Source organism: Nothoprocta perdicaria, unplaced genomic scaffold (assembly GCF_003342845.1).
Source record: "Nothoprocta perdicaria isolate Ctin4 unplaced genomic scaffold, notPer1 scaffold_150, whole genome shotgun sequence".
NCBI lineage: Eukaryota > Metazoa > Chordata > Aves > Tinamiformes > Tinamidae > Nothoprocta > Nothoprocta perdicaria.
Genome location: NW_020454650.1, coordinates 938,043 through 964,982, shown reverse-complemented (window position 1 = coordinate 964,982; position 26,940 = coordinate 938,043). Strand labels below are relative to the sequence as shown.

The following is a 26,940-nucleotide window of genomic DNA, read 5'->3' as shown; positions in this document are numbered from 1 at the left end:
ATCCTCTGGGCATAGGAGTGCAGCCAACCTGAACCTTCAGGTTGCTTGAGAAGACAGGAGAAATCACAGCTTCCCTAGGGAGAGCTCCGTATTTCCCAGGATGTGCCGACAACCGGAGCGGAGTTTCCTGTTGCGCCCTTGGAGCTGCAGTGCAGCAGGTGACGTGTGGCCGTGGGGACGGGCAGTGCCCGAGGAAGCTCAGGCACCACCAGCCACCCCAAGGGAGAGGGGCAGGAGCAGAACAAGCCAAAACAGCCATTGGGGAGGAGGAAGAAGCTGCAGCAGCAGGATTTGTCTGCAAAATATAATGGGAGTCACTGCTTAGGAACCTTAGCAGGCAAAGGAAGACATGGAAGACCCGGCATTAATACCCTCTAGGCAGCGGAAGGCTGGAACAGGAGGAARGGCAAGGCCCTTGGTGGTGGCGTTGCTCCTAGCCCCGTGAATGGGCCGTGTGTGAAGTTCAGCTGCAAGTTCTGCAGTAAGAGCTGAAAGGAACGGCAGCTAAAGGGCTGCAGTGTTCAGATGTTACAGTGAATGGAAACTATGGGTGAATAAAGGGAAAATGAAGTAGTGTGCGCTTTATGTAGAAGGGGAAAGAAAAAGAGACAATGAAACATCCGYGTGACCTGGTGGGAAGGCAGGAGCGCCGTTCCATCGGCAGAGGAACGGACGGCTGTAGCTGGAGGTGCAGGGAGGCAGCAGTGCGAGGCACGTCCGCGCTTTCTGCAGCGGCTGCCCGGATCGCTGGGGTCCCTCCAGGGTGGCRCAGAACAGGGGCAGCACGCTCGGCGCTGCGGTTACCCTGCGCCCCGAGCCTCTGTTTGAAAGGGCGACAAAATGAACACGCAGAGATGGGCTCAGCGGATTTTTTATGGAGACAGGGYTCGCTTGTCCTCGCTGCTGCAGCAGTGACCACAGCAAGGAACACTGCGTTTGCCAGCCGGGGAGTTTTTTACGTCGTCTTCAAAAGCTGCATCATGCAACAGCTTTGAACGTGCAAGTTTTTCTTGTTTTCTGCAGTAGCAGTGTAGCTGTATCCTAGGCTAACCCTTAAAATCTCAAAGAGCTGTCGTGACAACAATGACTTCAGGCTTTTTCAGGATAGACAGAGGTGGTAGTTTTTTCCCCACTGCTTCATCAACACCTATTTTAATACATGCCAAGTATCCTGTATCTGATAAAGCTCCCTGTGCAAGTGTCAGATTTAAAAATCTAAAATGCCTTACAGTATTTCATGTGCTTGTCTGCAAAGCTCCCCCTAAGTGATACAGAAGAAATCTAGACTGCAGGKGGGGGAAGAAATACAGAGCAAGGGAGTGACTTGTTCACGCTTGTAGAGGGGGGTCTATAACAGGAGAAGATGGAACCAGATCCTGGGTTAGGCTGTGTGAGTGCAAAGGTGTGTCTGATAGGAAAGGTGCTTTTTTTCCTATAAAAGGCAATATTCAGAATATTCTGTAGACTGGGATGGTTCTGCCAACATCTTACTAATACTTAAAAAGAAAACCCTCTCTTCTGCTTCTCTGGAAAATATATTCCTCATGCCGTGAAGGCAGTGTAGTTTCTAAAGTAGATGCTAAAGGTAATACTAATTTTATAGACAGACCTTTCTCCTCTATTATTTTTTCCTTTTTGAGGTTGATACAGGTTGAGAATTTCACTTCCCTTAACCCATGTGTTTGCTGTTTCGAGTCCCAAGTCAGCATCAAAACTGGAGAGAAGACCACGGAAGGTCTTATCTCGGCAGGCTGCATCTCTGCTCAGAGGACCTGCAGCTCCTGACATCCCCATTTGTTGCTATCCACAACCCAGCGTGATCCCTGCTGCAAGACTGCCCTGTGCTTCTGGTCCTCATTCCAAATAGACAGCAATGCCACAAAAATAGCGTGTTTTCTCGCTTTCAGGATTGATATTTCTCTTCTTGCATAGACTGTGTTCATTTAGTCTATCAGGACTGTCGGCTCCTGTTCATTTAGTCTATTGGGAAACTGTAAGAAGTAACAGAATTCCTCCAAGGCTCTTGCTGCTCTGACAGCAGTTGGGAGGTTATGGTGGTGGTTGTTTTCTGGTGGTTTCAATGACAGATTTCTGAACTAGTTCAGAACTTTGCAGATTTCTGGTCAAAGCTTATTAAGATCACTAAGCTTGGGATTAGACCATTAGTCTTTACTGCCCTTTGGATTTATATCCTCTTCCTAGGTGGCAAAGGAAGCCCTGGTCTGTCCTGCTTCAGAGTTCCTGTACCTTGGACAGTAACTTCGTCGTCTCTGTCCTCCTTTGCTCAGGCTGGTAGGCCTTACAGGTGGTGGTGCAATCGTTTATCAAAGATCTCCATTCCTTTGCATTGCAGTTTATTCCTTTCCATTGATTAAGCAGAGCTGATACAGACATCAGCCAGGAGAGCTGTCGCCGTCACTGTTGAGACCTTGTGTGCCACTAACAGTAGGGTAGGAAATAGTTCAGATACATTCCTTGGAAAGGCACAACTGCGGTTAAATCTGCAACGCTAACGAAGTGCTTCCAATAAAAACCATGAAAATCTCTCACCTCTTAAGTGTGTATTTTCACTCAGCTCTTGGTCATGGCCCCATCAAAATAATGAAATAACCATATAAAATGTAAACAGTTGTTTAAACCGTGGATGTAGCTCAGAGTTGTAATGTAGTCACTTGCTGCTCTTACATATAGAAAATATTGTAACGGGGGTGATTGCTGGGTTTTGTGTCCCCCACCCCCTCAACAGATTTCCAAACTTGTACAATCAGCCTCAAAAAAAAAAAAAAAAAGGTTTAAACCTGGTGATATTTTAAAGTGATGTCRTTGCTTTACGCCACTTTTGCTCGAAGTGGGAGCTGCAAGTCTGGTGGGACCACCGAAGGCTTCTGGGGTACCCGAGGTTTTGTGAGCGCCGGCTGGCAGCACGAGGGCAGCTGCCCCGCGCGTCCCCACGCGCAGCCCAGTCCCTTTGCCCTGTGGCACTTGCCTTTGCATCCTCAGGTGGCTGCTCAGAACAGCCAGCAGGTCCCTGTGCCTCCGCCTCCCCTCTCGCTTTTGCCGTTTTAGCCAGGGAGAAGTAGTTTTCAACTCAATCCAAAAAATATTCCAGTGGAAATAAAGCCTGCAGTGTATAAAGCCTGCTTTATTTCCCCTGGAAAAAAAAAGAATAGGCTTCTTTTCTTTTTTAGCTGCCTTTTCACAGTCCAGTTAATTRTGTCCCGTTGTCCCTCCATGCTTCTGTAAATTGGGTTGAAAACTGCTGTGCTGATGGATATCTGGATCAATCTGCGGGAGGCTGCCAGAAATTCTCAGCATAGCTGGGTTATTTCATTCCCTTCCTGTTGATCAGATAAAGCTTTCCAGGCCTTGCAGAAACCATTAGGAGATGTATACTGAATATTGATATTTCCTTGTTATTCCTGCTAGAACTTGCTTTGGCAAGTTTTGACAGGCTTGTTCTAGATTGGAGCTGTAGGAAAGTGTGGCAGGAGCAGCATTGGTTCATAGCCTGTTAATTAGAAAACAGCACATGTTCTCCCATCTCTACTGCAAAGGGAGATTGAATATGTGATGTTATAATCAGTTATGCTTTACACWTAGAGAAAATAGAAATGGAATTCAAAATGGTCTCAAAATTTTTCTATATCCCCAAGTTTTTTTTAAAGACATATCTATCCGTCTTATCTTGTTTAGCTGMCTCTAGTATAACCAGACTGGTAATGTATGTTTATTTCCTCTTGATAAGCAGTATTAAAGTTAACTTTTTACTCTTGTCAGCTAGTAACATACTGTCAGCAAACTGTAGTTCTGAGCATGAGAATTTTTCCAAAGTATCTCTGCAAAGGCTGCAAGAAGTAAACTGAAACCCCAGAAAAGTTGCTGTGTTTGTTCGTGGCCTCGTTCTTCTGTTCAGATTGTTTTAATATAGCTGCCAAAATGTGAGGTTTGTTGAGTTTATATGCCAAAATGTAAGCTCTTCCTGCAGTTGAATGCTAATAGASCTCGAAGAGAGGAAATGGTTGCAAAGCCTAAACAGTAGCACGTTGCTTTGCAGGTCATGCCCGTGTGCTTGACAGTAGTGTGAGTAACTGCATGGAAGTGGGATGGAGTTAAGCTTGGTCGGAGTTTTATAACATCCAAACCACAGATACCCTGCAGCTACCAGGAGAATGAAGGTCCAGCTCATTTAGTAGCTGATTCTTGATATTTTCTTCAGGACTTGCTAGGCAGGTGGTTTTAAAAAAAATGTTTGACGTAGCTCATGTCAGAAAACAGGGCATTTATATCATGTATAAAAGCATGTTTTAAGTGTTCATTACATTCATTACAGTGGGAAATGAGTTATAATTTACTTATATTACAGTGGGAAATGAGTTATAATTTACTTATATCCCTCATGTGTATGTTATGTATTTTTTGGCTGTGCTTGCAGTGCCAAATGCCCTCCAGATACAAAAGAAACGGGCTTGACTGATGTCTCCTTAAGACCCACGCTCTTATGGTCACTGTAGCCCATACTTGTGTGGTGGCCTCTCCTTTGGCTTTACCCTGCATCTCAGCTCTTTGTCCTTGGTGTTTACATACACGGAGCAGGAGGGGTGACATATTCCAGCTGTTAGGAATTATCTGTTATAACTTATCTTCACCTGCTCTGTGCTTTAAAGGCAGATCAGCCAGATGAAAATATTCCCGGCCCTCCCACCTCCCTGGCTCCTTATTGTGTGTGTGGAGGTATTTGCTTATGTGAGAATAGCAGGTCAGGCACTGCAAACAAACAGATGTTTTTATATATAACAAGGAATTTTAAAAAATTACCAAGCCACAGAGACGTATTTCCCAAATAATGACTGGTGAATAAATGGTGTTTGTGTACTGCTTGCTGCATCCTCATTCTGCCTCCTATAGATGACTCTTGAGCAAGTATTGAGTAACAAAAGCTCTTTAGCAACAAATCTGTCCTGCAGCTGGAAGCCTGAGCTGGAGGCCTTGGCTGCATCCGCATCCCTGCCTCCTGCACGTGGAAATTCGCCCAGAACATGGAGCGGGGTGCACGGGAGCTCCTGAGGCCTCGCTGAGCAGCCGGACTCCGGCGCCAGTCGCGCCTGCGGGAACTTGCTAGTCGGGAGGAAAAGCACAGCTTTAATCACTAGGTGTTCGCCTAGGTATCAGTCCCTGCTAATACTTAAGTGTGATGCCTTTTGTCTGTTTAAAGCCTCTGTTAAATAGGAGGTGTTTTTTTCATGTGAGCTTTTCCCTGCTTTGCTTTGGAAAACAAAAGCGAGCCTTTTAATGTAAGTAAAGCTTACAGAGTCCAGGTAAAAATACCCTGTCTATATTCAGGACTATTCCAACTTGTTACTGCTTCTAAACATCCTTGTCAGGCACGAGTTTTTAATCTGGTTTATTTTATGCTGGCAAATCAGCGTAATTTCTAATAAGATTATGAAGTGATTTAATGAAGTTTGATTTGTTAACTTGTTTGTGTCGGGGATGTGGGGGCAGAAATGAGTCTCTAAAACATCATTAAACTGGATAAATCTGTGAATAACTAAGTGTCCTCATGGAAATAATGAAAAACTGGGGAAATTATATGGACTTATGCTAGCAGACTGAATGGGTCATAGCAGTTTCTGAAAAACACAGAGCACCTTTCTCTAAATATCAGGAGTCATGAAGTGAAATTATAGCTGTGGCTAAAGCAGAAAATAAATTACAACACAGTCGTTGAATTTCATGAATGAAGAGAAGAAGGTGCCACCCCCGCCTCCCTTCAAGTAGATGAGATGCGTTTGTGCACATTTTTAGTCCTGATTTTCTGTTCTGCATGTTACCTGTGTAACATACAGAYGCTGGTGTGTGTAAACAGGAATGCAGGCAACTTTTCCAGCTGCAGAAAACACCTTGACCTGTCTTGCCGGACAGCGTACTGAATRTTAAAAGCAGAAATATAGGAAAGTGCCTTAATTCTTTTATTATTCACTGTTATGTTAGATAAAGAGAATTCTGTGATTAGCAGGTGGTGCCCAGGTGCTTGGTTTCTCTGTGCTGGGCAGCAGCAGCAGCAGCTCTGCTCCCTGGGGCCTTGCCTCTCCCTGGGCAGTACCAGCCTCTTTATGGATGCAGCGACCTGTCTCGCGTGTCACCTAGGCCAGCGTGCACAGAGGCATCCCTGCCGTGCCTGGATTTCATTATCCTGCTCGATAATGACCTTAACCTGTGGCTGCGAGAGGCTAATTGTCCTCCTAGGAGTTTGATCCTCTTGAAATAACCAGAAGCCAGGCTACCAAATCCTTTGCTGCCTAGACGGGGGCAGCAGCATCTCCACTTAGGTCAGCGTAACTCGTTACAGCAAAGGGGAGCTCTTGCCTTGCTCTTCGTCATAAATATTTTGAGAAATGGCAATATTTATTAAAAGTTTTGGATATTTTCATGATCTTCTCAGCATGCTTCCTGCAGAGTTTAACCATTTTGTCTGGGCGAAGATGTCAATTTTGAACAATTGAGCACAAAGATAGCTACAGCACGAAGTGCTCTTGCAGAAGATAGAGKTAATAGTGCATATCCATGACCTCCCTGTCTCTCAATTAAAATAAAGAAATGCATTATATTTTTTCCACAGTGTCTCCCAAAAATATGAACCGTTTGGACATGCTCAAATAAGGAGAGGGGAGACTCTTCTGTTTAGGCACATGGCATACAGCGTGTCTGGTCRCAGGACTGCTGCATCCAGTTTTCTAGAAGAAGGTGAATAGTCTTTAAGTATGAAGATTGGCTTTCAAGCATTTAGAGCACTGTGTAAATACACATTTTGGCTTTATTTATTTATTTTTAAGAAGTGACCTTGGAAGAAGTTGCTAGGTGTGTAAAGAGCTGCTGCAAAGCTGCCTAGCTTTCCAGCAGCYCTTCACACTCAACGCTTGGAACCAGGTGTGTTGTAACATCCAGAGTGGGGCAACTTTGCAACACAGGCTAGTTGATCTCTTGCCAGAGTTTTATGGGCACTGTTCTTATTCCTCCCTACTCCCAGTTGCACAAAAAGCCTGGAATTACAGTGAGCTTTGTGTGTCCCTGGAGCAGCGTGGCCTCAGAGATGGACATTACCCTCCAGGTAGACAAGGTTCCCAGAGAGGAAGCAGAGGTTGCAGAGTAAAAGACTTAAGAGGGATAAAAAGCCAGAGGAAGAGGTGAGGGTGGGATACAGCTGTCACGTAGGCATGCTCCAGAGAGGACTGGGAATTCCTGAGACGATGTCTGTGCTGGTGGTTTCCTCAGCAGTTCCTCCCACTGCACCTCCTCAGTGGGTTGGGTTTGCAGTTCTGCTCCAAAGCTCCRTGGGTAGAGGCAGAGGGAAATGTTTCTGGCTTGTTAAACTTCCAGTGTCTGTAGGAGAGACCTTTTCCTTCCTGAGGCCTGATCCCGAGAACAGGGATCTTGACAGCTCTGTCAGATCTTCAGCTCTCTCCCACATGCCAGYGTCCATTTCTTGCTTCAGTCCCTACTGGGGCTGTTCCTCTTGGCACCTACCTAATCTCCATGTTCTTCCTGAAACACTTGTTGCCTTTCCTGCCCAGGGGTGGAGGTGGCCAGCTCATGGATTTAATGTGTAATTAAGCATGTCTTAAAAGCGCTCGGAGATTCTTCTGAGTAAGAAGTGTTCTGATAAGCATGAGAGTCTACTTTCCAAATCCATTATTTCTTGATTATTTATCTTTATTTTTTTCCTTTGTCTTTTTCCTGCAATTTGGAGTTTTCCACATGATCCTGTGAAAGGAGCTCRGCCTTTCTCGCCAAGCAGTGAAACGCTTCTTTTCTGATCCTTTCTCAGATGCAAGTATGGACATTATAGCCTATGATGATTTCTCCAGTCCACCGCTCCAGAGACATTGAAAGGAAGCCCGAGTACCTGCAGCCCGAGCAGTGCGTCCCGCCTCCGAGCCGCGCTTCCCTGGGAACGATGTGGTTTATCCGAGATGGCTGTGGCATCGCGTGCGCCGTCGTCACCTGGATGCTCGTGTTTTACGCCGACTTCGTGGTCCTCCTCGTCATGCTGGTTCCATCGCGGGATTACGTTTATAGCGCGATCAACGGCACCCTCTTCAACACCTTGGCTTTCCTCGCTTTGGCTTCCCATTTCCGTGCTATGCTGACGGATCCCGTAAGTATATCCCTCTTGGTATGTCTTGGCAAGAGCTGAGGGGTGATTTTTTTTTGTCTGCTACACGTTGGGTAACTCCTTGGTTCARTGAGTGGCAGATTTAAATAATATTTGTGTGTCAGTCTTCCGAGTGAGGCCGCTGACGGGCTGTGCTAATTTGTCATCCCACTCAAGGCAGGTGTGAGGTTGGGGACCAAGCTTTGGATCCCATTGTGTGAACAGCTCTTCACGCTGAAGAAGGAGTGTGTTTCTCTCTGACGGTGTTTTATCACCGGTGGCAGATCTGTGTTTGGGGCTTGTCATGTCTTGACAAACGGGAAAGCTAGAAAAACTGGTCTTGGTTGTCAGCCTTGGCAAACGTTGCTTCAGCAGAACGGGACAGAGCATTTGTTGGTTTGCAAAGCCTTGTGGCATCTCTCAAACAGATGACATCACTGTGCTTATCAAGCYATGTTAGAACAAATATTGCGTGGGCCTGTTTTCACTTAATGCCTTTACCAAAGGGAGGTTGTGTTTCTAGGTCTGCGGTGAGTGCCAGGCTCCTCAATGGGCGACCTGAAAGCTCCTAGGCAGGAAGGAAGCATGAGGGTTGTGAGACTCCCCCCACGCTCAGCTTTGCGTCTCCGTAGGATGTTTTCATGAGAGATCAGGCCTGTTGCCTCCGCCCCTTTCAGCTAGCAAGGATTCCATGCTTTCCTCCCATGCTGCTCCTGAATGCCCTGTGATGGATTCTTTTGCGTATCCGCCTCTGGAAGGTGGATCCATCTCCTCTAGTCGGTGGGAGAGGAAACCAGCTCAGCCTCCCCCCCTCCTTTCCCCTCGACTCTGCTGCTTGCTCTTGGGAGTGGCAGAGAGTCTCTGCTGCTCAAAATATTCCTTCCAAGTAACGTTTTCTACTTGGAGCATCCTTACAGGCCATCAAAACATCAGTGCAGTCATCATTGCTTAGCTTCCYACTCTCCCAGAAGCCACAGTGCTGCACAAGTGTCTTGATTTGGAGTAGTTTCCCTCTATATATAAAGCAGAGACTTTCTCCTTGCGTGCTACTGCTGCTCAGCACAACGGTGAGCAGCAGCTCCGACACTGGTCCTGTTGATGGACCCAGGAACAGGGGATTGCAGCACTTGGCTACAGAGCATATATCCTAAGAGACAGGAAGGCTGTTGATGTTAATTATTATGTTTTTTTATGGCTTTAAGACCTTTGGGTCTCCAGAATTATTTTGCAGATTTAGCCATGACTATTGAAACAGAAGCCACATTCTACAGCTGGCCGTGCCGTTCAGGAGGAACAGATACAACCACAAAGCAGAGTAAAAGCGGGGAGAAGATACTCCAGTTACAAGTGTGTAGTGTTCTTTATGTGTGTGGATGGAGACAGCCAGTAGAGTTTTGTTCTATTCTTTGCAGATTTTTTTTTTTTTAAATAAAGAAGTCAGCTGAACAAAATGAAGGAGGGAAAGATGAGCGGCAAGATGAGCTGCAGAAGTGTGGGCCCCGTGAGTGTGGGATGAAAAGGATGCCGGTACGTGGAGAGCCAGGAACAGAATGTCAAAGAAAGCACTGTTGAGGCCAACAGCAATGGGGTTCTTATTACAGAGAAGTGAAAACCTGAGTCCTTCTGAAGGTGACAGCCTGTGCCAGGCTCTGCAGAATCAGCCTCCTGCGTGTCCTTGCTAAGCGAGTCCCTGGGGTGCCGAGCGTTCCCGTGTGCTGAGGGGAGAGGGCAGCGAGCGGAGCTGTAGCATTTCTGGAAATTGGGATGGGGTCATTTTAAAAATTTTTGGGCCTATTGGGAAGTTCTTACAGGGAAAAAAGCAGAAAACAAAGACTGCTTAAGAGAGTGTTGAAATGCTGGTTTAATGTTCAGTTCTTTTGCTGCTCTTGGGATTGTATAGGTYTGTCTAGAGGAGATGGTTCCTTCAGAAATATGTCTGTAATGCTGCCTGTGTTTATTTTGGAATTAAAACCAGAATCTGTGTAGATGCACTTGTGCCTATATAGCAGCATTAACTTCATAGAGTGCAGTTCATGACTGCTTTTTAAAATTTATTTAAAATGTATTTATTGTGGGTTAATTGCGACTCTAGAACGGCTGGAAACTGTAGACTTGGTACCTTTTGAAAGTTCGTGCTCCTGTAGCAAAAGCGCATTAGCCACTTAAAGATGCATATTTTAAAGTGTAAATTATATAGTTAAGAATATTTTTCTGGTCTTATTTTGGTTAAGAATGTGAATGTTTTCCTAGTCTTATTTTGGGAGAGGGGAAATCCTTGGAAAGTGAGTGCTGTTTGAAAATTAAACCCTCATTTAAATAACAAATACACAGTTGGGAGGATGGCTATAAATACATGAGATGTTTATCAGCTACTCTTAATGCACACAGTGGGGCTTCAAAAGTTGCTGCTTCTACTGGAATGAAATATTTGTGGTCTCCAATTTGTGATAAGAAACACTGGGATGAGAGATTTGTTGATAGATGTCAAGAAAGGGATGAGATTTCTTAAATATTGTAAGGTAATTTTCCCATAGAATTACAAGAGACTGATTCCTTAAGTGAGGATTAATTGCTGCTTTTGATTTAAAAAATGCAAAATTGGGTTTTATTGCCTGATTCCATCCATTAACACCTCAATTTAATATATTTTCTGGATCTTCCTGCCCTAGTGTCAACAGAGCTCCAGGAAGTTTGTGTCTCCGTCTTCTCCCTCCCCTCTCAGAGTTCAGAGTTGGCTCTTTAGTGTCCTCAGCCCTGCTCGTGTGCCCACATTCACCTGGTTGCTTTTTCTCCGCAGGGGGCTGTGCCCAAAGGCAACGCCACGAAGGAGTTCATCGAGAGCCTGCAGCTGAAGCCAGGACAGGTGGTTTACAAGTGCCCCAAATGCTGCAGCATTAAGCCAGACAGAGCCCATCACTGCAGGTAAAGGGTTTTCCGAGCGCCCGCCCCACATCCCACTCGAGCTCAGGTGGGCCTTGATCTAATGGATTATCAAGGTGTGAAACCACAGTGGTTAAATTTAGAGTTCAGCATCCAAATTCTGTTCATGGTAGTGCCACATGCATTTGAGGGGACCTGGAGAAAACTTTTGGGCCTTTGTTTTGTTGGGTTTTTTTTTTTTTTCAAAGTGAAAAATGCTTTATTTGGCAGTCCCTAATTTGCCATAGCACGTTTCATCCTGCAGCCACAACTTGAAAAGGGGATATTAGATACCAGAATATACAGAAATCCATAAAGTATGATCTCTCTCGAAGGACAAGGGTCCTTTCCAGTTATGTTTTTACTCCTTATTCAAGCACCCATTTGTCTAATTGTAGATGCTATTTCAAATTCTAAAGTAAAGTTCCAGTAATACATGCACTTTAAAAAAAAAAAAAAAAAAAAAGTGTTCTTACTTCATGATCTCATTAAGTAATGTAACCGTGTGCCATCAGTATGGCCTTTCCTTTCCTGGTAGGACAGACCTTAGTGGAGAGTTACTGAACTTTTTAGCACTAAAGGCAGTGTGCATAAAACACACACACACAAAAAAAMCCCCAAAACTCTACTTTCTAAAATTCTTTTCTGCCTTTAAAGCAAGTGAACCTTCTTCCCAGCAAGCAGTTAAAGAGTTTGCAGTGGCAGCTCTATTTTGCCTGCTCAAAACCCAGTGCACACTGAGAGAGCTGGTATCGTTGCAGCTGGTTCTCGCAGGGATCTTGTGGGAAGGGGAGTACACGGTGCTGAGCACAACCTTCTGCTGTCTACATTTTTCACATGCCTCTCTGGAGCTCCAGTTTGCCAGTGGTGGTTTTTAGTTTGTTTCTTTTAGTCGAAAGCAGCACTTGGTTAGTCAGCAGGAGCAATGCGATCGTGCCTATCACTTATTAATGCCACTGTAAAATCCCCTCTGACACTTCTTCAATTATGAATGACACTTTGCATCTAAAGTGCTGCCTTGCCAATGACTCACAGGGTAGGTAAATGACAAAGACTCCTTGGCCAAACTCAGACCCTGCTCTCCTTGAACCTCTTTATTTGCTTCCAGATAATTTTATAGACATTAAGATTTGGAAAACTGAGCACTGATGCTGTTGAGAATCTTCGGTTGTTTTTTCTGTGTGGATCTTTCTTTCCTTTGGTGCTGGTCTTTAACGCAGGAAACTGTGCACATGCAGCCTTTACCTACAGCTCTTGCTGGCTGTGCACCTCAGGGAGGCTTCTTGATTCAAATGTCAATCAGCAAATCCCCCGTGCCCAGCAAACTGCTCCTTCCAGGTTTGGGGCAGAGAGGGGAACATTACATGGGCAGCTTCCCATTCTCACCTTCCTTTTCCTCTCCAGCAGCTAATTTTACTGTCTGCCAAAGTGCAGGAGATGGAAATCTGCACTCAGCCTTAGCTGCCTTCACGGAGGCGGCCTTGCCTTTGCTGCAGGTTGCCCCTTGCAGGGGGATAGGAGCAGTTTAATGGTCACTTTGGTACTTGCACCTCCTTGGGCTTTGAAACTGGGATGTGGATAGGCTGAAAAAGGAGCAAAGGGAGTCAGGCCACGGGGAGGCATCCAACCCTTTTGCACAGTCTCTCCTGTGTGCTTTTAAAAATACCGATAGTTGATGTTTGTCCAGTGGTGTTACCAGGCAGATAATTTACTTTTGCAGTGCCAGCTAGTGCCTGTGCACCCTGCAAGCAAAGTGGCTCTGGATCCAGCCATGGGCCCAGAAGCTGGGCCTGCCTGAGCAGCCTTTCCTTCAGGATCAGGGCTATCCCAGCCGTACTGCTTTCCAGGCATGGCATGTATCCCTGGGGAGCATCTCCTGCCACAATGTGCATTGAATGCRAAGTGGTTCTGAGAAAGGTTTTCTATTATTTACTCATAAGGGCTCGCAGGACCACACTTGGATTTTTGTTTGAGAGTGTTCCTAGCCTCTCTTTAGTGTTTGGATGTTGCTGTTTATTTCCCTTAAGGTCAAAGCATTATTTTTTTTTCAAAGAAAAATATCCCCCAAAGGAACCCTCAGTGCTTTCTGTTTCCAYGCAGCCAAAATTGTTCCGGAATGGCTATTGCTTTTTGGTCTTTTTGTTTTGTTTTGGAGTTTGTGTTTTTTGGTTTCATATTTGATTTCAGTACTTGTTTGTGCAATGTGGTATCAGGAGGCTGCCTTTCCTCCCCCACCAAAGGAGAATGCAGCAGAGAAAAAGACTTCCTTTATGATGTGAGTTGAAGCAGAGCTCCCCGGGAGGGTGGTGTTTACACAGCGTAGTAATCTCCTAGTGCTTGGCTCCTGCAACGTCTGCACGCTGCCAGGGATTTGCATTTTTATTTTATTAGTYGGGTTTTGTGAAGTGCTTTAACATCTAATTTTGACTGTATATTGTGAAACTGTCTTCCTGCCTGACTCCCACTGCTGACTTATGCTAGTAGGTGCCTCACCTTCACGTCAAGAACCTTTTCTAGTGCTTTATTTTTCTTTTTGGAGAGCTCCTGCTACCAGCTAGTGTTAACAACAAGTTAAGATTTAGTTATTAGCAACTGTAGCAATTTATCCATTACTGTTTTAAAATTTCTCATTGTTATTTTTTTTCACATGTGGACATTCTCACAGAGCAAGTAGGTTAAACCTGGGCGACAACGTACATATTAGCTCCACTAGAATGTATTCTTCAGATTACACGTTGGCATAACCACTGATGAAAATATTGTGCTAATGTGTTTTGCTTGGCATTTATTTATATTTTTACAACAGTGGTTTGGTGTAGCATGGTTCGTTGTGAACAGGAACAGTCAAGTGAGCAAACCAGCAATATTAATGTGGTAACCAGTGGATTTATTTAGGTTAAAATTGCATCCCTGATTCTTTCCTTTCATTTCACCATGTTCCTTAAAAGCATGTGAATTCCCCCTGTATTTTGGAATGAATTGTGCTATAAARATGTGTGTTCTTTCAGTGTTTGCAAGAGATGTATTCGGAAAATGGACCATCACTGCCCGTGGGTCAATAACTGTGTAGGAGAGAATAACCAGAAGTACTTTGTACTGTTTACAGTAAGTATTTTGCAAGCGGTCGTTGCAGTTGTCCCGTGGGCAGCAAGGCAGCGCYGGGCACAGCTTGCAAAGGGAATCTCCAGGCTGCCTCTCCTTTCCTGTTACACCAAACTTCACAGGGAAGTGCCAGGCACCTCTGTTTCCCTCACTGGGAAGCACACAGCAATAGGGAAAAGGCCTCACAAAAAGTATTGGCCAGCGTTTTGTGAGGTTTGTGCTAGCAGGTGATTTACCAGGTTCCTTCATAACGTGAGAAGGTTTTTGTTGTATTGAGCTCTTGGAGGCATGTGCCGTGCTTTTGTTCTGCTCGGTGGTGTGTCACATCCAGCAGCAGGGCCCTGGTCCCTATCTAGGGTTTTTAAATGCTGTAGCTCATGAATGCCTGTGCGTGGGGCTATGAGACAAGAGCTGTACCTGCTGCCTTGGTGAGGAGGAATAGGAAGTCTCCAGCCTTTCTTTGGCAAGGATTATCTACCTTCTCCTTGCTGATAGCTTATTTGCTTACTCACATATCAGGGAGGTGTGTGAGTTTTTATACCTTAGCTGTGGCAGAGTGAGCAAGAAAGTAGCAGCACAAATTCCAATACTGCCTGTCTGTGGAATGGCTGAAATCTGTATCATCAAAGCCGAGTGCAGATATCCAGTGGGAGCAGCGTGAACATTGCAAGGCTGAGATTCAGTGATATTCTGTTTTATTAATAAATCTTTGGGGAAATTGGTAGGTTCAAAGAACGTTCTCATTACCGAGTTAAAAACAAGGGGTAAACTTCGGGTAAGTGGAAAAACTTACTCCTAAACTTGAGTTTGTTGTGGATTTCAAAATAAAATTAATTTCATTTGTCATCCCCCGAGCAGGGGTCCTTTCACTGTAAAAGAGACCTGGATGCTTCAGTCCTACCAGAAGGGCTTTTGTTTCTCTTAAAGYTAATGCCTGTTTGAGAAAAGCAAAGTTAAGGTTTCTAGTTTTGGTTTTGCTTTCTCTTCCCAAGAGCTGGGGAGATGCAGGTCTCCTCAGTGCTGCACACTGAGGTCGCAAGGAGGAACAAAACAGTTTCCTGYCACGTTTTCCTGCTTTTCCAGGGCTCTCTCTGCTAACACAATCTCTGCTTTCCAGAGAAAAAGAAGCCTGTGCTGACTCTTTCCTTGCAGTCARTAGGTTCAGGGGATTCTTCCTGTTAGTTTTGGATGTGTAAATTGTAGACAGTACATGTAGCACTATGCATAATGTAAAGCTTTTGCTACAATGCTATGATGTAGTGTAAAAAACAGATTAAGTACAAACTGTTAAATCCTGACAGAAACTTTCCATGTGAGTACCTGCCTCAAAAGAAAGATTTATTTTTTAAAAAATCCTATTTCTCACTTGCTCTGCAAATCAGATGAAGTGCTCGTTGTGATTATAACAGCCTGGCTCTTGTTTCCTTGGGCCCAGTTGTGCTGGAGGGGCAGGATCTGAGCGAGCTCCCACACCATCAAACCCGGCCCTGGAGCGTTGCTGCTCCCGGCGGATGTGCTGTATCCAGCAGGAAGGCCTGTGCACCCGCCTTGGGGTGAAGCAGCCCCTCTCCTCTGCCCAGAGCTGCCAGGAGTGCCCGGGAGCCGTGTGTGTGCGGGGCTCCAAGGTGCTCTGTTTTTGGAGTGTCTGAGTATATATATGTATGTGTGTGTGTATATATACATATACGTGTGTGTGTGTGTGCGTGCACAATAAATAATAATRTTTTTTAAATGTCGACTTTGAGTACTTTATTTTAAGATGCTTTATGATTTAGCATTTTGGCTTTAAGCTTTGCCCGCTAGCCGTTCTTTGCCTCCTTTGTTTTTCAGATGTATATAGCACTGATTTCCCTGCATGCTCTAATCATGGTGGGATTTCACTTCTTGTATTGCTTTGAAGAAGACTGGACAAGTGAGTACAAACAAGGGATCTCTTCCAAATACCAGATTAGCCTATGAAGCAGATCTTAGAATGTGCTTTGCTCCTAAGGCCACCCCTTTAATGCTGGTTTCAGAGGGATGCTCTCAGGGCTCTGCTGTGCTAGCTCAAGTTTAAAAATCAGTCCTGGGATTTAATATTTCTGTCCGACCTGCTAGTGTCTCTGTCCTGAAGAGAGAAGTCTTGTTTGAACCAAAGCCTGAGGCTGTCAAGGTAGAAGCTGAGATATAAAGACTCCTAGAGAGCATGTGTGCAGTAATTTACTGTTTACACAAATATTGGACTGATTTCCTGAATGTCAAAGCAAGATAAGAAGAATGTGAATGCCCTTATTAAAAGGGTAACGTGAATCATTCTTGCAAGACTGCCAGGAAGACATGTTAGCTTAGATCCAAAAATTCACCCTCACAAGAACAAACAATTCCTCTTGATTTAAGGGAAAAAAAAAAAAAAGAACATCCCAGCCCTTGCTCTGCAGTGTCCCTCAAGTACATTTTCACAAAGTTGTTCTTTATTTGTTTGTTTTTAAAAGACATAGGAAGCCATCTAGGTAATGTTGAGTGAGACAGCGAGCTGTTGAAAGACGTGTGGACAGGGCTCTGTGTGCTGCTTGCAGATTTTTTTGAAAGAGCTTGATTTTTATTGGAATTTAATTCGGTCGTTCAGCTTATCATAATGACAAGTTTTGGTAAATAATGCCACAGAAGGTGCGTGTGTTTACCCATATGAACTGGTCTTGTGGCAAGGTTATTCTGCAGAAAGGTATCAGGTGCCAAATGACACTGATTTGACTGCCATGGCCAGAGCCTTGTGGAAGGGATTTACCAAAGGARGATGTTTCCTTTGCCCCTTTTTCAGAGCCTGGTTCCTGTGGTTGAAGCTCTTTCCCACTGGCCCCAGATTAAGGTGGCAGAACAGAGGTGGATGTGGCCTTCCTTCTGCTCTGGATCTGTACTGATGGTGTTGGTTCTGATTACTGCATGCCTGTTGAAGTTTAACATCTTCTCACAGTGGGGAAAATACTTTTTTAAGTGATTTCAGAGAAGTCTGGAAAAGTTCTGATGAACCAACGCAACATTTTCTTCCATCTTCTTTTTTTTTGCTCACCCTTTAATGGACGAGCAGACATTTTCAGGTCTCATTGAAGCTTGCCATGAGTTTGCWGTATAGGTAGAGTATGAGAATGATCCCCATTTTAGTTTATTTGTACAATTTGAGTAGGGAAAGCTTGTAGCTTAGATAGCAGCTGTTTTGCAGCTGCCGCATTATCCAGTCTTTCTCCTTCCAACTCCACTGCTTTTTCTTCACAGAATGCAGCTCCTTCTCACCGCCAACTACAGTGATTCTTCTTATCCTCTTGTGTTTTGAGGCTCTCCTCTTCCTCATCTTCACGTCGGTAATGTTTGGGACCCAAGTACACTCCATCTGCACTGATGAAACGGTGGGTGTCTCACGCTCCCCTGCACACTGTCTCTGTTGCCATTTGTAGAAACAGTGAAATGTTACAGGGCTCGAGCTCACTGTGCAGGGGGGTTGTATATGTGGGTGCTGTGGGGAAAAACTGCTTCAACACACTGAGCAAGCACAGTTTAGCTTACAGTGTGCACATCTGTATGTGTAGGCTGGGATGCTGTGTTGGCAGAAACTTTGAAAAGGGGGCACTGGTAAAGGGGTTACCCTCTGTAGAGTATTTGTTCCTGTGGATTGGAGATTTTTCCTTTCCTGGAATGCTGTCAGGCTGGTGTCATTTTCAGTTCTGCTGCAGGTGCCCTGACATCTCTCTCTGCAGCTTTACGTCTTAGGCAGCCAAGTTGAGTGGGAGGATCAGGTGAGGTGGAAGAGGGATTTTTTCCCCCCTGCCCTAAGCCTAGGAAATATCCAGCTTCAGCCACTTGTTAAACAGTTCAAAACCTCTTGCCAAGTAGGGGAAAAAATATCTAGGTGCATGGTAACTTGGTGTGTACATTCTGCTGCAAACCCACATTATCCTCAGTTGAAAGGCAGGAGAGCAGAGGTTACTTGATGTTGAAGTCCTTCATATATCACTGAAATTGCCCCCTTCTGCAAAGATGGAGCCTGTGAMTCCTGGTGACGTTTTCACACTTGTGAATCCTGCTGGCCTTCACCAAGCACGCTCAGACATCTGTGGTAGCTCRCACCAAGAGACAGCAGGGAACTGGAGAGGTTCAAGGGAACGATTGCCCTAAAAGAGGGGCAGCTCCTTTTGCCTCCTTCCTCTTCCATGATTTTTCCTTCCTCTTCACTTGTTTGTGCATGGGCATCTGAAGCTGGAATGTGTATCCTTGTTGCCATAAGAGAGCTAGAAGTGGCACCATGGTGTGTAAGAGCCCATCACTCCTCAGATTTTTTGCAGTACTGGCTTTGATGCTGGGTTCTGCAAGAGGCTGGTGATCACGTTGTGCAGCTCTGCTATGTCCCAAGGAAGATCCCCAGTCATTTTGTTTTCTGTTGGGGAGATTCCCGGGAAGATGTCCGATGCAATACAAAACAACAGGATCCTGCCAAGCTTCAGTTTGTTATCACATAAGTCAACAATGCTATCTGTGAAATCATATCTGAATCTCTCAGTGTTTGAGAGCTTGGCAAGTGTATTTAGAACCTGCTTCCTACAGCCAGRTACCCAGAAAGAGTCCTTTGTGGTTTATTTTTTCCTTCTTTTTCCCTCCACTCAAATGCTGGGTACCCATAGAAGTTATCACCTATGTTACAACCTGAAATTAAAAGGAAATATAGCCCCACCCTGCGTGTGTCTGTGTGGTGGTTTTCCATCTGTTTATTTTTTTAATACCTAAAGGTAGAGATTTTGCTCTTTGGACATTTCTGTGTTGTCCATGACATCTCTTACTTAYGATTTTTAGCTAGCATTGGGCAAGCTATGCCTGGGGTGCAACAAAGTGTTTTGAGTGGAGGAATATTCCTGTGTGAAATTCCCTCCCTTCCCTCCAGAGTGAAATTCCCCCTCCTGTTTTACCTCCTATTCAGAGGGCTGAGCCTTGCCCTTGCTCCCCCTTCCAACCATTGGGAAACCTCCCCATTCTGTGTCTGCCATCCCACGGAGATAGTCCCTTTCTACTGGAAGAGACCCAYGACCCTAGTGCTTGGCTGTCACCCCCGAAGATGACGTTACCAAGCACCTCTTGCTGCTGACCTTGTTTCTGCAGAGCTCTGAGAGTCAGGAATTTGAGAAAGAGATGAATTGCAGAGCGCTAATGTGTAGCGGAGAAGAGATGCAGCTCAGGAGACACYTACCTTCCTAAAGGTCCTAAGTTAAAGAGCAGAACTGCCTGTCTGCTGCTGCTACCTGATAAAGAGCAGTGCTCTCCAGTGACTGCCCTGGTTAATTTTGCTCCTGTGGCAGCTAAATCTAGCTTTCCTGGGAAACCCAATTGGCTAGATGGGTTTTAGATATGATACACTTTTTTTTTTTTTATGGTTTATTTGTTTGAAGTGAGTGAATGTTTCAGCTGATTTGCTTGATGGCTTATTTTTATTCTCCCTCTAACCCTTACTAAACTATGCCAATGATTTCTCTTAAATCGGTGAACATATTTAACCCTTTCTCCCTGCTATCAGCCCATGCATGTTTTGGCAGTGATTTTAATGAAACAAGAAGAGGCACCAGGTAGACTCAGCCACACTGAMCCATGGGCACTTCCTGAACTTGCTTGGTGAATCTGGGAGCATTATAGAGATTATCTTGGGGTTTTTTTTGCCTGCAAGCTTGTAATGGTTTCCTCTGAAACTTTTCCATCTGGTCAGCACATAATTCTTTCAGCCATTAAAACACATTCTTTGTCTTTGGTTTTAGTTGATGGGCTTTTTTTTTTCAATTGATGTGGTAATTGGAGGGCAGGTCATTAAATGTTTGAAATTAAATTTCCAGGCTTGAACAACATGAGAGCAGTTTTATTTCCAGGGAATATTTGCTATCCTTAATATTTTTGTTTTAACATAAAACATTGAAGAGAAAAAGGAGATAGATTTTTGTTTTCTTAACTGCCTTCTTTGGATAAGGGGTAACTGAGAGTAGACATTTCCCCAAATCCAGAAGTACAGAAATTAACTATTTGACTGAAAATGTGATATTTCTGTTTTCAGGGAATAGAACAGTTGAAAAAGGAAGAGAGAAGATGGGCTAAAAAAACAAAATGGATGAACATGAAAGCAGTATTTGGCCATCCGTTCTCTATAGCATGGCTTAGCCCATTCGCAACACCAGACCAAGGAAAAGCAGACCCCTACCAGTATGTGGTCTGAGGATTTCTTGACCAGCATTTCCACTAAACTAGAAATATATTACAGCACTACTGTTATAATTTTTCCATGAATGTTCAAAACAAAGAGCAGAACAAACTTTTTTTTATGTCTATGAGAAATGGCTGATGATTGCAGAGAAAAAAAAAGCCCTGTATTCCACAACTTCAGATAATTCTATATCTCTGGCTGAAACTGCTGCTGCTTCTTTTGCTTTTTTTTTCTCTTTTCCTTTTTTTTTTTTCCTCTTCTTTTTTTTTTCTTTTTTCTTTTTCTTTTTTTTTTAATCATGTTAACTTTACTGGCCTTTGTTTCCGTCTGCTCTCTGTATGGCGTAACTCATGTGAAGGGGATCCTCTTTCTCTGGTGTGACCCACCTCTTCTGAGTCGATTCTCATGCTGTCTCCTGACCGCGAGGAGCTCTGTGGAAGACAAATGAGTGCCAAGTCCTACACAGACACCTTGGGACTCCCTGAAGGAGCACGTTGCTCCCATGTAAACGAACTCGAACTGGGAAGTAGACACTTCACTTACCGAAAGGTGCAAGACAAGAGTGCGACACAGCAAGAGAGCCAGTTGACCTGGTGATCACGTACAGTTAAAGTATTTAAAACAAATGTTGCCAACACCACTTTTTCCACCCCTCCATCCCAACCTGGCCTTTTTGTTTCCAGCCACAGAACTGATTTCATCTTTCTGGCATTTTTTTTTGTCTGTTCCCTCCCTTGTGTGCAGAAAATTGTTGCYCTACGGGGGTAACTGTGGCAGATTTAGATGATCTTCTGGGTTTTAAATGCCTTACACTTGCAGGAAAACAAACAAACAAGAAAGAAATCTACTTTTCAGGTGTTTAGGATAGCAGGAATATCTGTTTGTGTGTGTTTGTCTTGGTAAACGAGTTGTTAGAGCAATGCCTGATCAAAAATTATTAATGTAAAAAATGGATATGAATGCCCAGAGGCAAAGGGAATGAAATAAAAACTAACATTGATGGGTGTGTAGGTGTATCAGGGTGAGTGTATTCTTAGCATTGCCCTGGTTTAGAGTTTTGTAAATCTTTTATTTATGCATACGTGTGTTATGTGACAGGTGCACACACACATGTATGTATCTAAATTGGGAAATAGTGATGGTGTGGAGCATGCATGCTGTCCTGAACAGTGTGGGTACTGCAGTGTGTGCTGCTGAAGGCAGGAGGGACAGAAGGCATTCCAAAAACTGGTGAAGTTCAAAACCATTTGTGATTACAGCCTTGTGTTCAGGCAGGAATTCTGTTATATTTTTGCATCATGACTCTCGTGGGCTTGCAAAATGATCGGAAAAAAAAGGAAAAATATAAATCCACGGTGTCCCCGAGCTCCAAGGAATCTTTTCTTTCCTTGGTTTCAGGTAGAGTGGTATTTTTGGAAAATGACCTGTTTAGACTTATTCAAAGCCATGGGGAAAGGGAGGGGAATCAGGGAAGGAGAAATTGTTGGACGTCTGACTTTGGAAGTAATGTGAATGCTGCATCTTTTCAATCTGTTAATGCTTCCATATGGAAAACAAATGCAATAAAACTTTTCCAAAAAAAATGGTTTGCTCTTATTTTCTTTCCTGACTGGCAAAACCTGTAATGGTGCTCTGAGCTTTCACTTTTATATGCAAGCTGATAGAAGCACATGGCAAGCTTTAACGGTCAAATTTAGGGTTAAAAATGAGTTAACTGCTCTGCTGATGAGCATCRTTACTGCCTTGCATGGAGGTGGCTGCCGCTCTCTGCGTTGGCTGTGTAAATTGAACAGCCCGTGCCCTCCTGCTCGCTCAGGATTAGGTCTGCAAGAGTGTATTGTCACCTCTCTGCTGTACAACTGCACTTAGAGTCACCATATCTGCACATGTGCCTCACWGGGAGGATGCTGCGAAGGAAATGTGGCTCTTGCATACACGTTTTTTCTTTCCTGATGAAGAAAAGATAAGCTGAAGTTTTGTTTTTRTGGTCTGCTGATAGTGATAAGCTATTGTAAATAAATATGTAGCTCTGATTCCCTTGAACATCTCATCTGAACGAGTGGGTGTAGGGTGAGTGTAAAGAGTGATTTGGAGGTCTTCCAAACCTGTCTGGATGCCGCCCTGTGCCTCGTGCTCTGGGTGTCTCTGCTTGGGCGGAGGGGTTGGACTAGATGATCTCTAGAGATCCCTTCCAACCTCAACCATTCTGTGATTCTGTGATTTTAATACATGTATGATACGGTTTTCTTCAGATAATGCTACCAGTTTAACAGCTAAGGGCTGGATCTTTGGACACTATGAGTTACCCGGCAGGGCATGCGCAGATGGTGGCTTGAACTAGAGAAGCATCTGGCCGTCAAGCAATCATGACACAAAATCAGATCACTTTTATTTTTGCTTCACTCACCTAGACAAGAAGCAAGCAAACGGGCCTCTCCATATATTTCACAGCTTTAAAAATGCCTTTGGTTAGTTACTTCTATTGCCTATATATTTTGGAGGAAGATGTGTTGCATTGTTCTAGTGTTCAGATCATTACTGGAAAACAAAGAAGTGTTGTCACTATTTTTTTCTTGTTTCTAACAAATTCGACCTGCTAAGCAGGGTTATATAATATTGATATGCTCAACCCAAGCTGTTTTGGTTTTAAATGGTCTTTTCACAGCTTGTAAAAGTACCTATTGTTGTCTGTCTTTTATATATGCCTTCGTGTGTCTTGGTTCCCTGGGGTTCTCCATCTTACTTGCACCAACCAGTCTGGTGGTGCAATTTGGTGCAAGAATCAGCTGATTTTCCTAAGGAAAAGGGGKTTTTTTTGATTCTTTTTCTTGAGCAGCATTACCTTATTTCAGGTGCTTGTCCTTTTTTAGCGTGGCCAAGATCAGGTGATCAACTGAACGTTTGGTATCGGGACAACTTGATAAAGGTTGTCATGGATTCTGCATCAAAGCGGCAGTTGCTACATCATGGCCACGGCTTTGGTCTTTTCAGGAAACTTAAGCAGGAATGAATTTAAGGAACTCCTAGGCCTCAGGTTTTGTGAGGCCAGGAGCTCTCCTCTCGAAGTCTGCCTCAATCGTAGTTTCAAACAGCAGTACTCGCTGTGTCTTAGCCTTAATTCACACACTGTTACAAGGCTGCATGCTGTGTTTGCTGTGTTTGAAGTGTCAACCACCTTGAGAGAACCTCACCTCCCTCCTCTGACGCACGAGAGCTGTGCGGCCTCCCGGCCCCCTTGGCTCGGGCCCTCCCATCCCTCCTGGCTTCCTCTCTCTGACAGTGCACAAGGGTGAGCAAGAGTGTAAGAAACCGRGCAAGACAACTCTAGGATTGTTTAGGTAATGATCAAGTAAAACAGAGAGTTGTTCTTCCTCCCTCTTCTGCCTTGCTCCTTCTTCCCCATCCTCCCTCTTCTCTGTGGGGCGAGTAGACAAAATTAGCACAGGATACAATTTTTAATAAAATTGTAGAAGAATTATAAGAAAATTCTTCTCGCAACTGAAAACTGTAAGAAAATTTCCAGCTTGTTTTGAGTACAGGCCCTGAGGTGAGATGAGGAGAGGGAAAATCCGACCCGTCCAGGCTGGATAACAGCCCTGCAGTCCACGTGAGTGTGGCCTCACACTGACCTCGCTTATTGCCTCCATTAGCAGGTTGCTGCTCAGAGCGGGGCGAGCAGCCTTGGTTTGGGGGAGGAAAGGATGGGTTTTCTACCCAGAAACATTAAGGATTCTTGTTCCTAGTCCAAGTGGCAACAATGACTGGGTTGGATACCGTGTGAGAATGAGGGAAGGTTTCAAGCTCGTGCTGCCTGGCAGGAGTTTAAAAGCTTGCTGTGCTTCTCCTCCTGCCCTGCGCTGCTTGATTTTCCTCCCTCACACAACATACACTGCAGCCATGGGGATGGTTTCCTCCAAACATACAGGATATTGTCCAGTTTTTATTAAAGAACAGCTGAGCCCGCCTTGCTGCTGTGCCATAGGCAGCCACAGCACCCACCTGCTGCTGCCTGCACAGGGCCGTGCGTGCTGTGCACAGCACAAGGGTTTTTCCTTGGAATCTTCCCTGGAATGTATCCATGTGGTCAGAACTGCACTTACAATCTGCAAGGTGAACACTGTGCTTTGGGGCCCGATTTTTGTCRGAATTGCCAACCTGGAAGACTGGAGTTTTGATCCTGCGTAATTTCTCATTCTCCAGGTTCACTGCTGTGTTTCTCCAGAGTCAGCAGGAGAAATGTGGCGTGAATGAAGTTTGCAAAAGCTTTGCATTTACTTTCGCYGTTTATGGTGTTTTCTTTTCCTCCTGGGCCTGCTTATGTTCACTCAGTATCATTGCAAAACCGAGCTGCTGTTACATTAATATGTGTTATTTATCAGGCCTACTGCGAGTGCATGTGGGGTGCTGCTGAGTTACTGCATGTATTCATTTTTTCCCTGCAAAGTTTTCAAATTACTTGTGGGTAATTAGAGAAAATCTGCAGATTTAARACATAATGAAGTGTAATTTTTCATCCTGCTGTTATAAAACTGCTGTTTTAAATGATTTTAACTGAACGTGCTTGTTTTTCCTTTTCTCAAGTGTCCCAAAACTTTCCTCCAGTTTTCCTGCTTTGTTAAGGACAGAATTTCTACTTTATCTTTGCATTACTGTGGACAGTATAATACTCAGCTATAGATCTGACTCCTCTCCCTTGTGATGCCAAAGATGTGTGTAAAAAAAATGTGTTTGTTTTAGATACCAGTAACCTTAAAAATGTTCATAGTCCCATATTTCTATGTGGAAGAGACTACCAGGAAAAAAAGTCACTGCCAAAACTCAAGGGACCTGATATTTGAAGTAAAATGAAAATGTTTGTTTTAGTAAGGGGATGCTCTTAGAAAGAGAATGTATCGGAATATTGACCGACGAAGGTCAAGGGAAAATGTTGAGTCCTGGTTTGAGGTTTCCACTTCGGTCCGTATGTATTTCTTCTTACCCCCGTGGGTATCAGGTTTGCATTTTGGTTTTTCGTTAAGAGACAGAAATGGATTTTTTTTTCTTCTTTTTCAATATTTGCCTCTTAATTGGTGCAAACTTAACTTGCTCTTATGTCGACTTCTAGTGAGGAGCCTATGCCTGGCTACAGTAAGTCAGTGATGACTGGAAAACACTGCAGTATTTTGCTTGAGTCAGCTACTGTAGAAATGAGCAAATAAGGTGACATTTTAAATGATATTATTATATTATCACTATTATATTATCAGTAATATTTTACTGATCGGTGGGACTCAAAAAGCATTGAGAGAAGAGCGACAAGTTTCAGAGGGGAAATTGGTCCTTAGCTAAACCTTGAGCACCAGCCCAGCTGTAGAAACACAGTTTTGCACCAGCTGCAGCAACTGCTGCACAAACACCTGCTTTAAGCGTGAAACAACCSCAGACTCTTCTCTTCTTGCAGGGTATTGAGCGTCTTAAAAATCAGAAGCCGACTTGGGAAAGGATCAGCGGCTGGCAAGGAATGAAGGTGGCCTTCGGTGGTGCTTTCTCCCTGAGTTGGTTCAGTCCTTTTTCAAACCTGGACTGCAAAAACCCGCCTTCACCTGAAGCAGCAGCAGCCCCTGCGTCTGAGATTATGACCCAAGAAGAAATCGAGCAATTTCTGGCTCAAGACGTTGAGGTCCAAGTGTTACGGGAATAAGCAAAGCATCTTCCAAGACGTCGAGAGATGCTTTCAGCTTCTTTTTTTTTTTAATAACTTTGTGGTGAAGATTTAGGGGATTTTTAAGTGAGGGAAAAGAAAATCAGGAGTATTTATCCAGAAGCCGGGTACACATTTGCAGAAGCAATGCAAATCTCCAGAGAAAGCTTTRTGGATGATATGATTCATAAGCTCCTTTTTCATTGCTTTATCAAGCTTTTATTTTGTGGCCTTAAAAGAAAGTCTATAATTGTTGGACAGATTGGTTCCAGCTGCCAGAAATGTGCAATGACAGAGACCTTGTTTCTCTTTCGTTCCTGTAACCTTTCAGAGGACTAAAAAAAAAGRCCAGATTAGTCCATCTCTTAAGGGTTTTTGAAAAAAGGCCTACTTTTCTTAGCTCTTCATGTGGATGCTGTCTCTGGGTTATGAGTTGTCTGGCTTAAGAGTGTCAGACCTGGACAGGAGTGAGAAGGAGCTTAGCCTAGGTGCAGTTCCCTTGTTTAGGCTCTGAAATATCCCTACGGATAACTTAATCCACTGACCGTGAGCCTTGGGCTGCATAGGACCTTTCTTTTTTTTTTTTTTTTTTGGTTATTTTACTGGTACTTGACATTTTTCAGGGTTTCCTTAGGCTAATTTTGCAAGCAGCTCATGGTAAACAGTGACTCCCTTTCCTGGTGCCATAGCTCTTCGGAGCAGCTCCTTGCTTATGAGGGTTGAAGGTGACGATGTGACGAGAGCGCGTGCCTTGCCTGGGGGACACGGGGATTGCTGCGGATTGCGGTGACACTGCGTAAAAAGATGGTACTGCCTGTGGCCTGGGAAAAGCTGCAGAGGTTCTGCATATTCCAGACGCTGTAGTTTTGACTTTCTTTCTTT

General features: G+C 44.2%; 1 protein-coding gene across 4 annotated transcripts; it reads left to right on the top strand.

Annotated features, from left to right (window-relative positions):
• Positions 1-26,096, top strand: ZDHHC3 (zinc finger DHHC-type containing 3). Of its 4 annotated transcripts, XM_026034831.1 has the most exons (8): positions 1-158; positions 6,620-6,744; positions 7,826-8,155; positions 10,950-11,074; positions 14,080-14,176; positions 16,004-16,085; positions 17,423-17,553; positions 20,232-20,606. In XM_026034831.1, the coding sequence occupies exons 3-8, from the start codon at positions 7,850-7,852 to the stop codon at positions 20,388-20,390; spliced, it is 900 nt and encodes a 299-aa protein (XP_025890616.1). In that variant the 5' UTR covers positions 1-158; positions 6,620-6,744; positions 7,826-7,849; the 3' UTR covers positions 20,391-20,606. The 4 variants fall into 4 exon arrangements, with proteins under 4 accessions (XP_025890616.1, XP_025890619.1, XP_025890620.1 ...); XM_026034834.1 differs by lacking the exon at positions 6,620-6,744; XM_026034835.1 differs by lacking the exons at positions 1-158; positions 20,232-20,606 and adding an exon at positions 25,819-26,096 and having other exon boundaries at positions 6,299-6,744.
• The last annotated feature ends 844 nt before the right edge of the window (positions 26,097-26,940 follow it).

Excerpts from the sequence above, each read along its gene's own strand:
- ZDHHC3 (XM_026034835.1), top strand. The coding sequence starts at position 7,850 with ATGATGATTTCTCCAGTCCACCGCTCCAGAGACATTGAAAGGAAGCCC. Across the intron at positions 14,177-16,003 it reads AGTACTTTGTACTGTTTACA|ATGTATATAGCACTGATTTC; the intron begins GTAAGTATTTTG and ends TTTGTTTTTCAG. Across the intron at positions 16,086-17,422 it reads CTTTGAAGAAGACTGGACAA|AATGCAGCTCCTTCTCACCG; the intron begins GTGAGTACAAAC and ends TTTTCTTCACAG.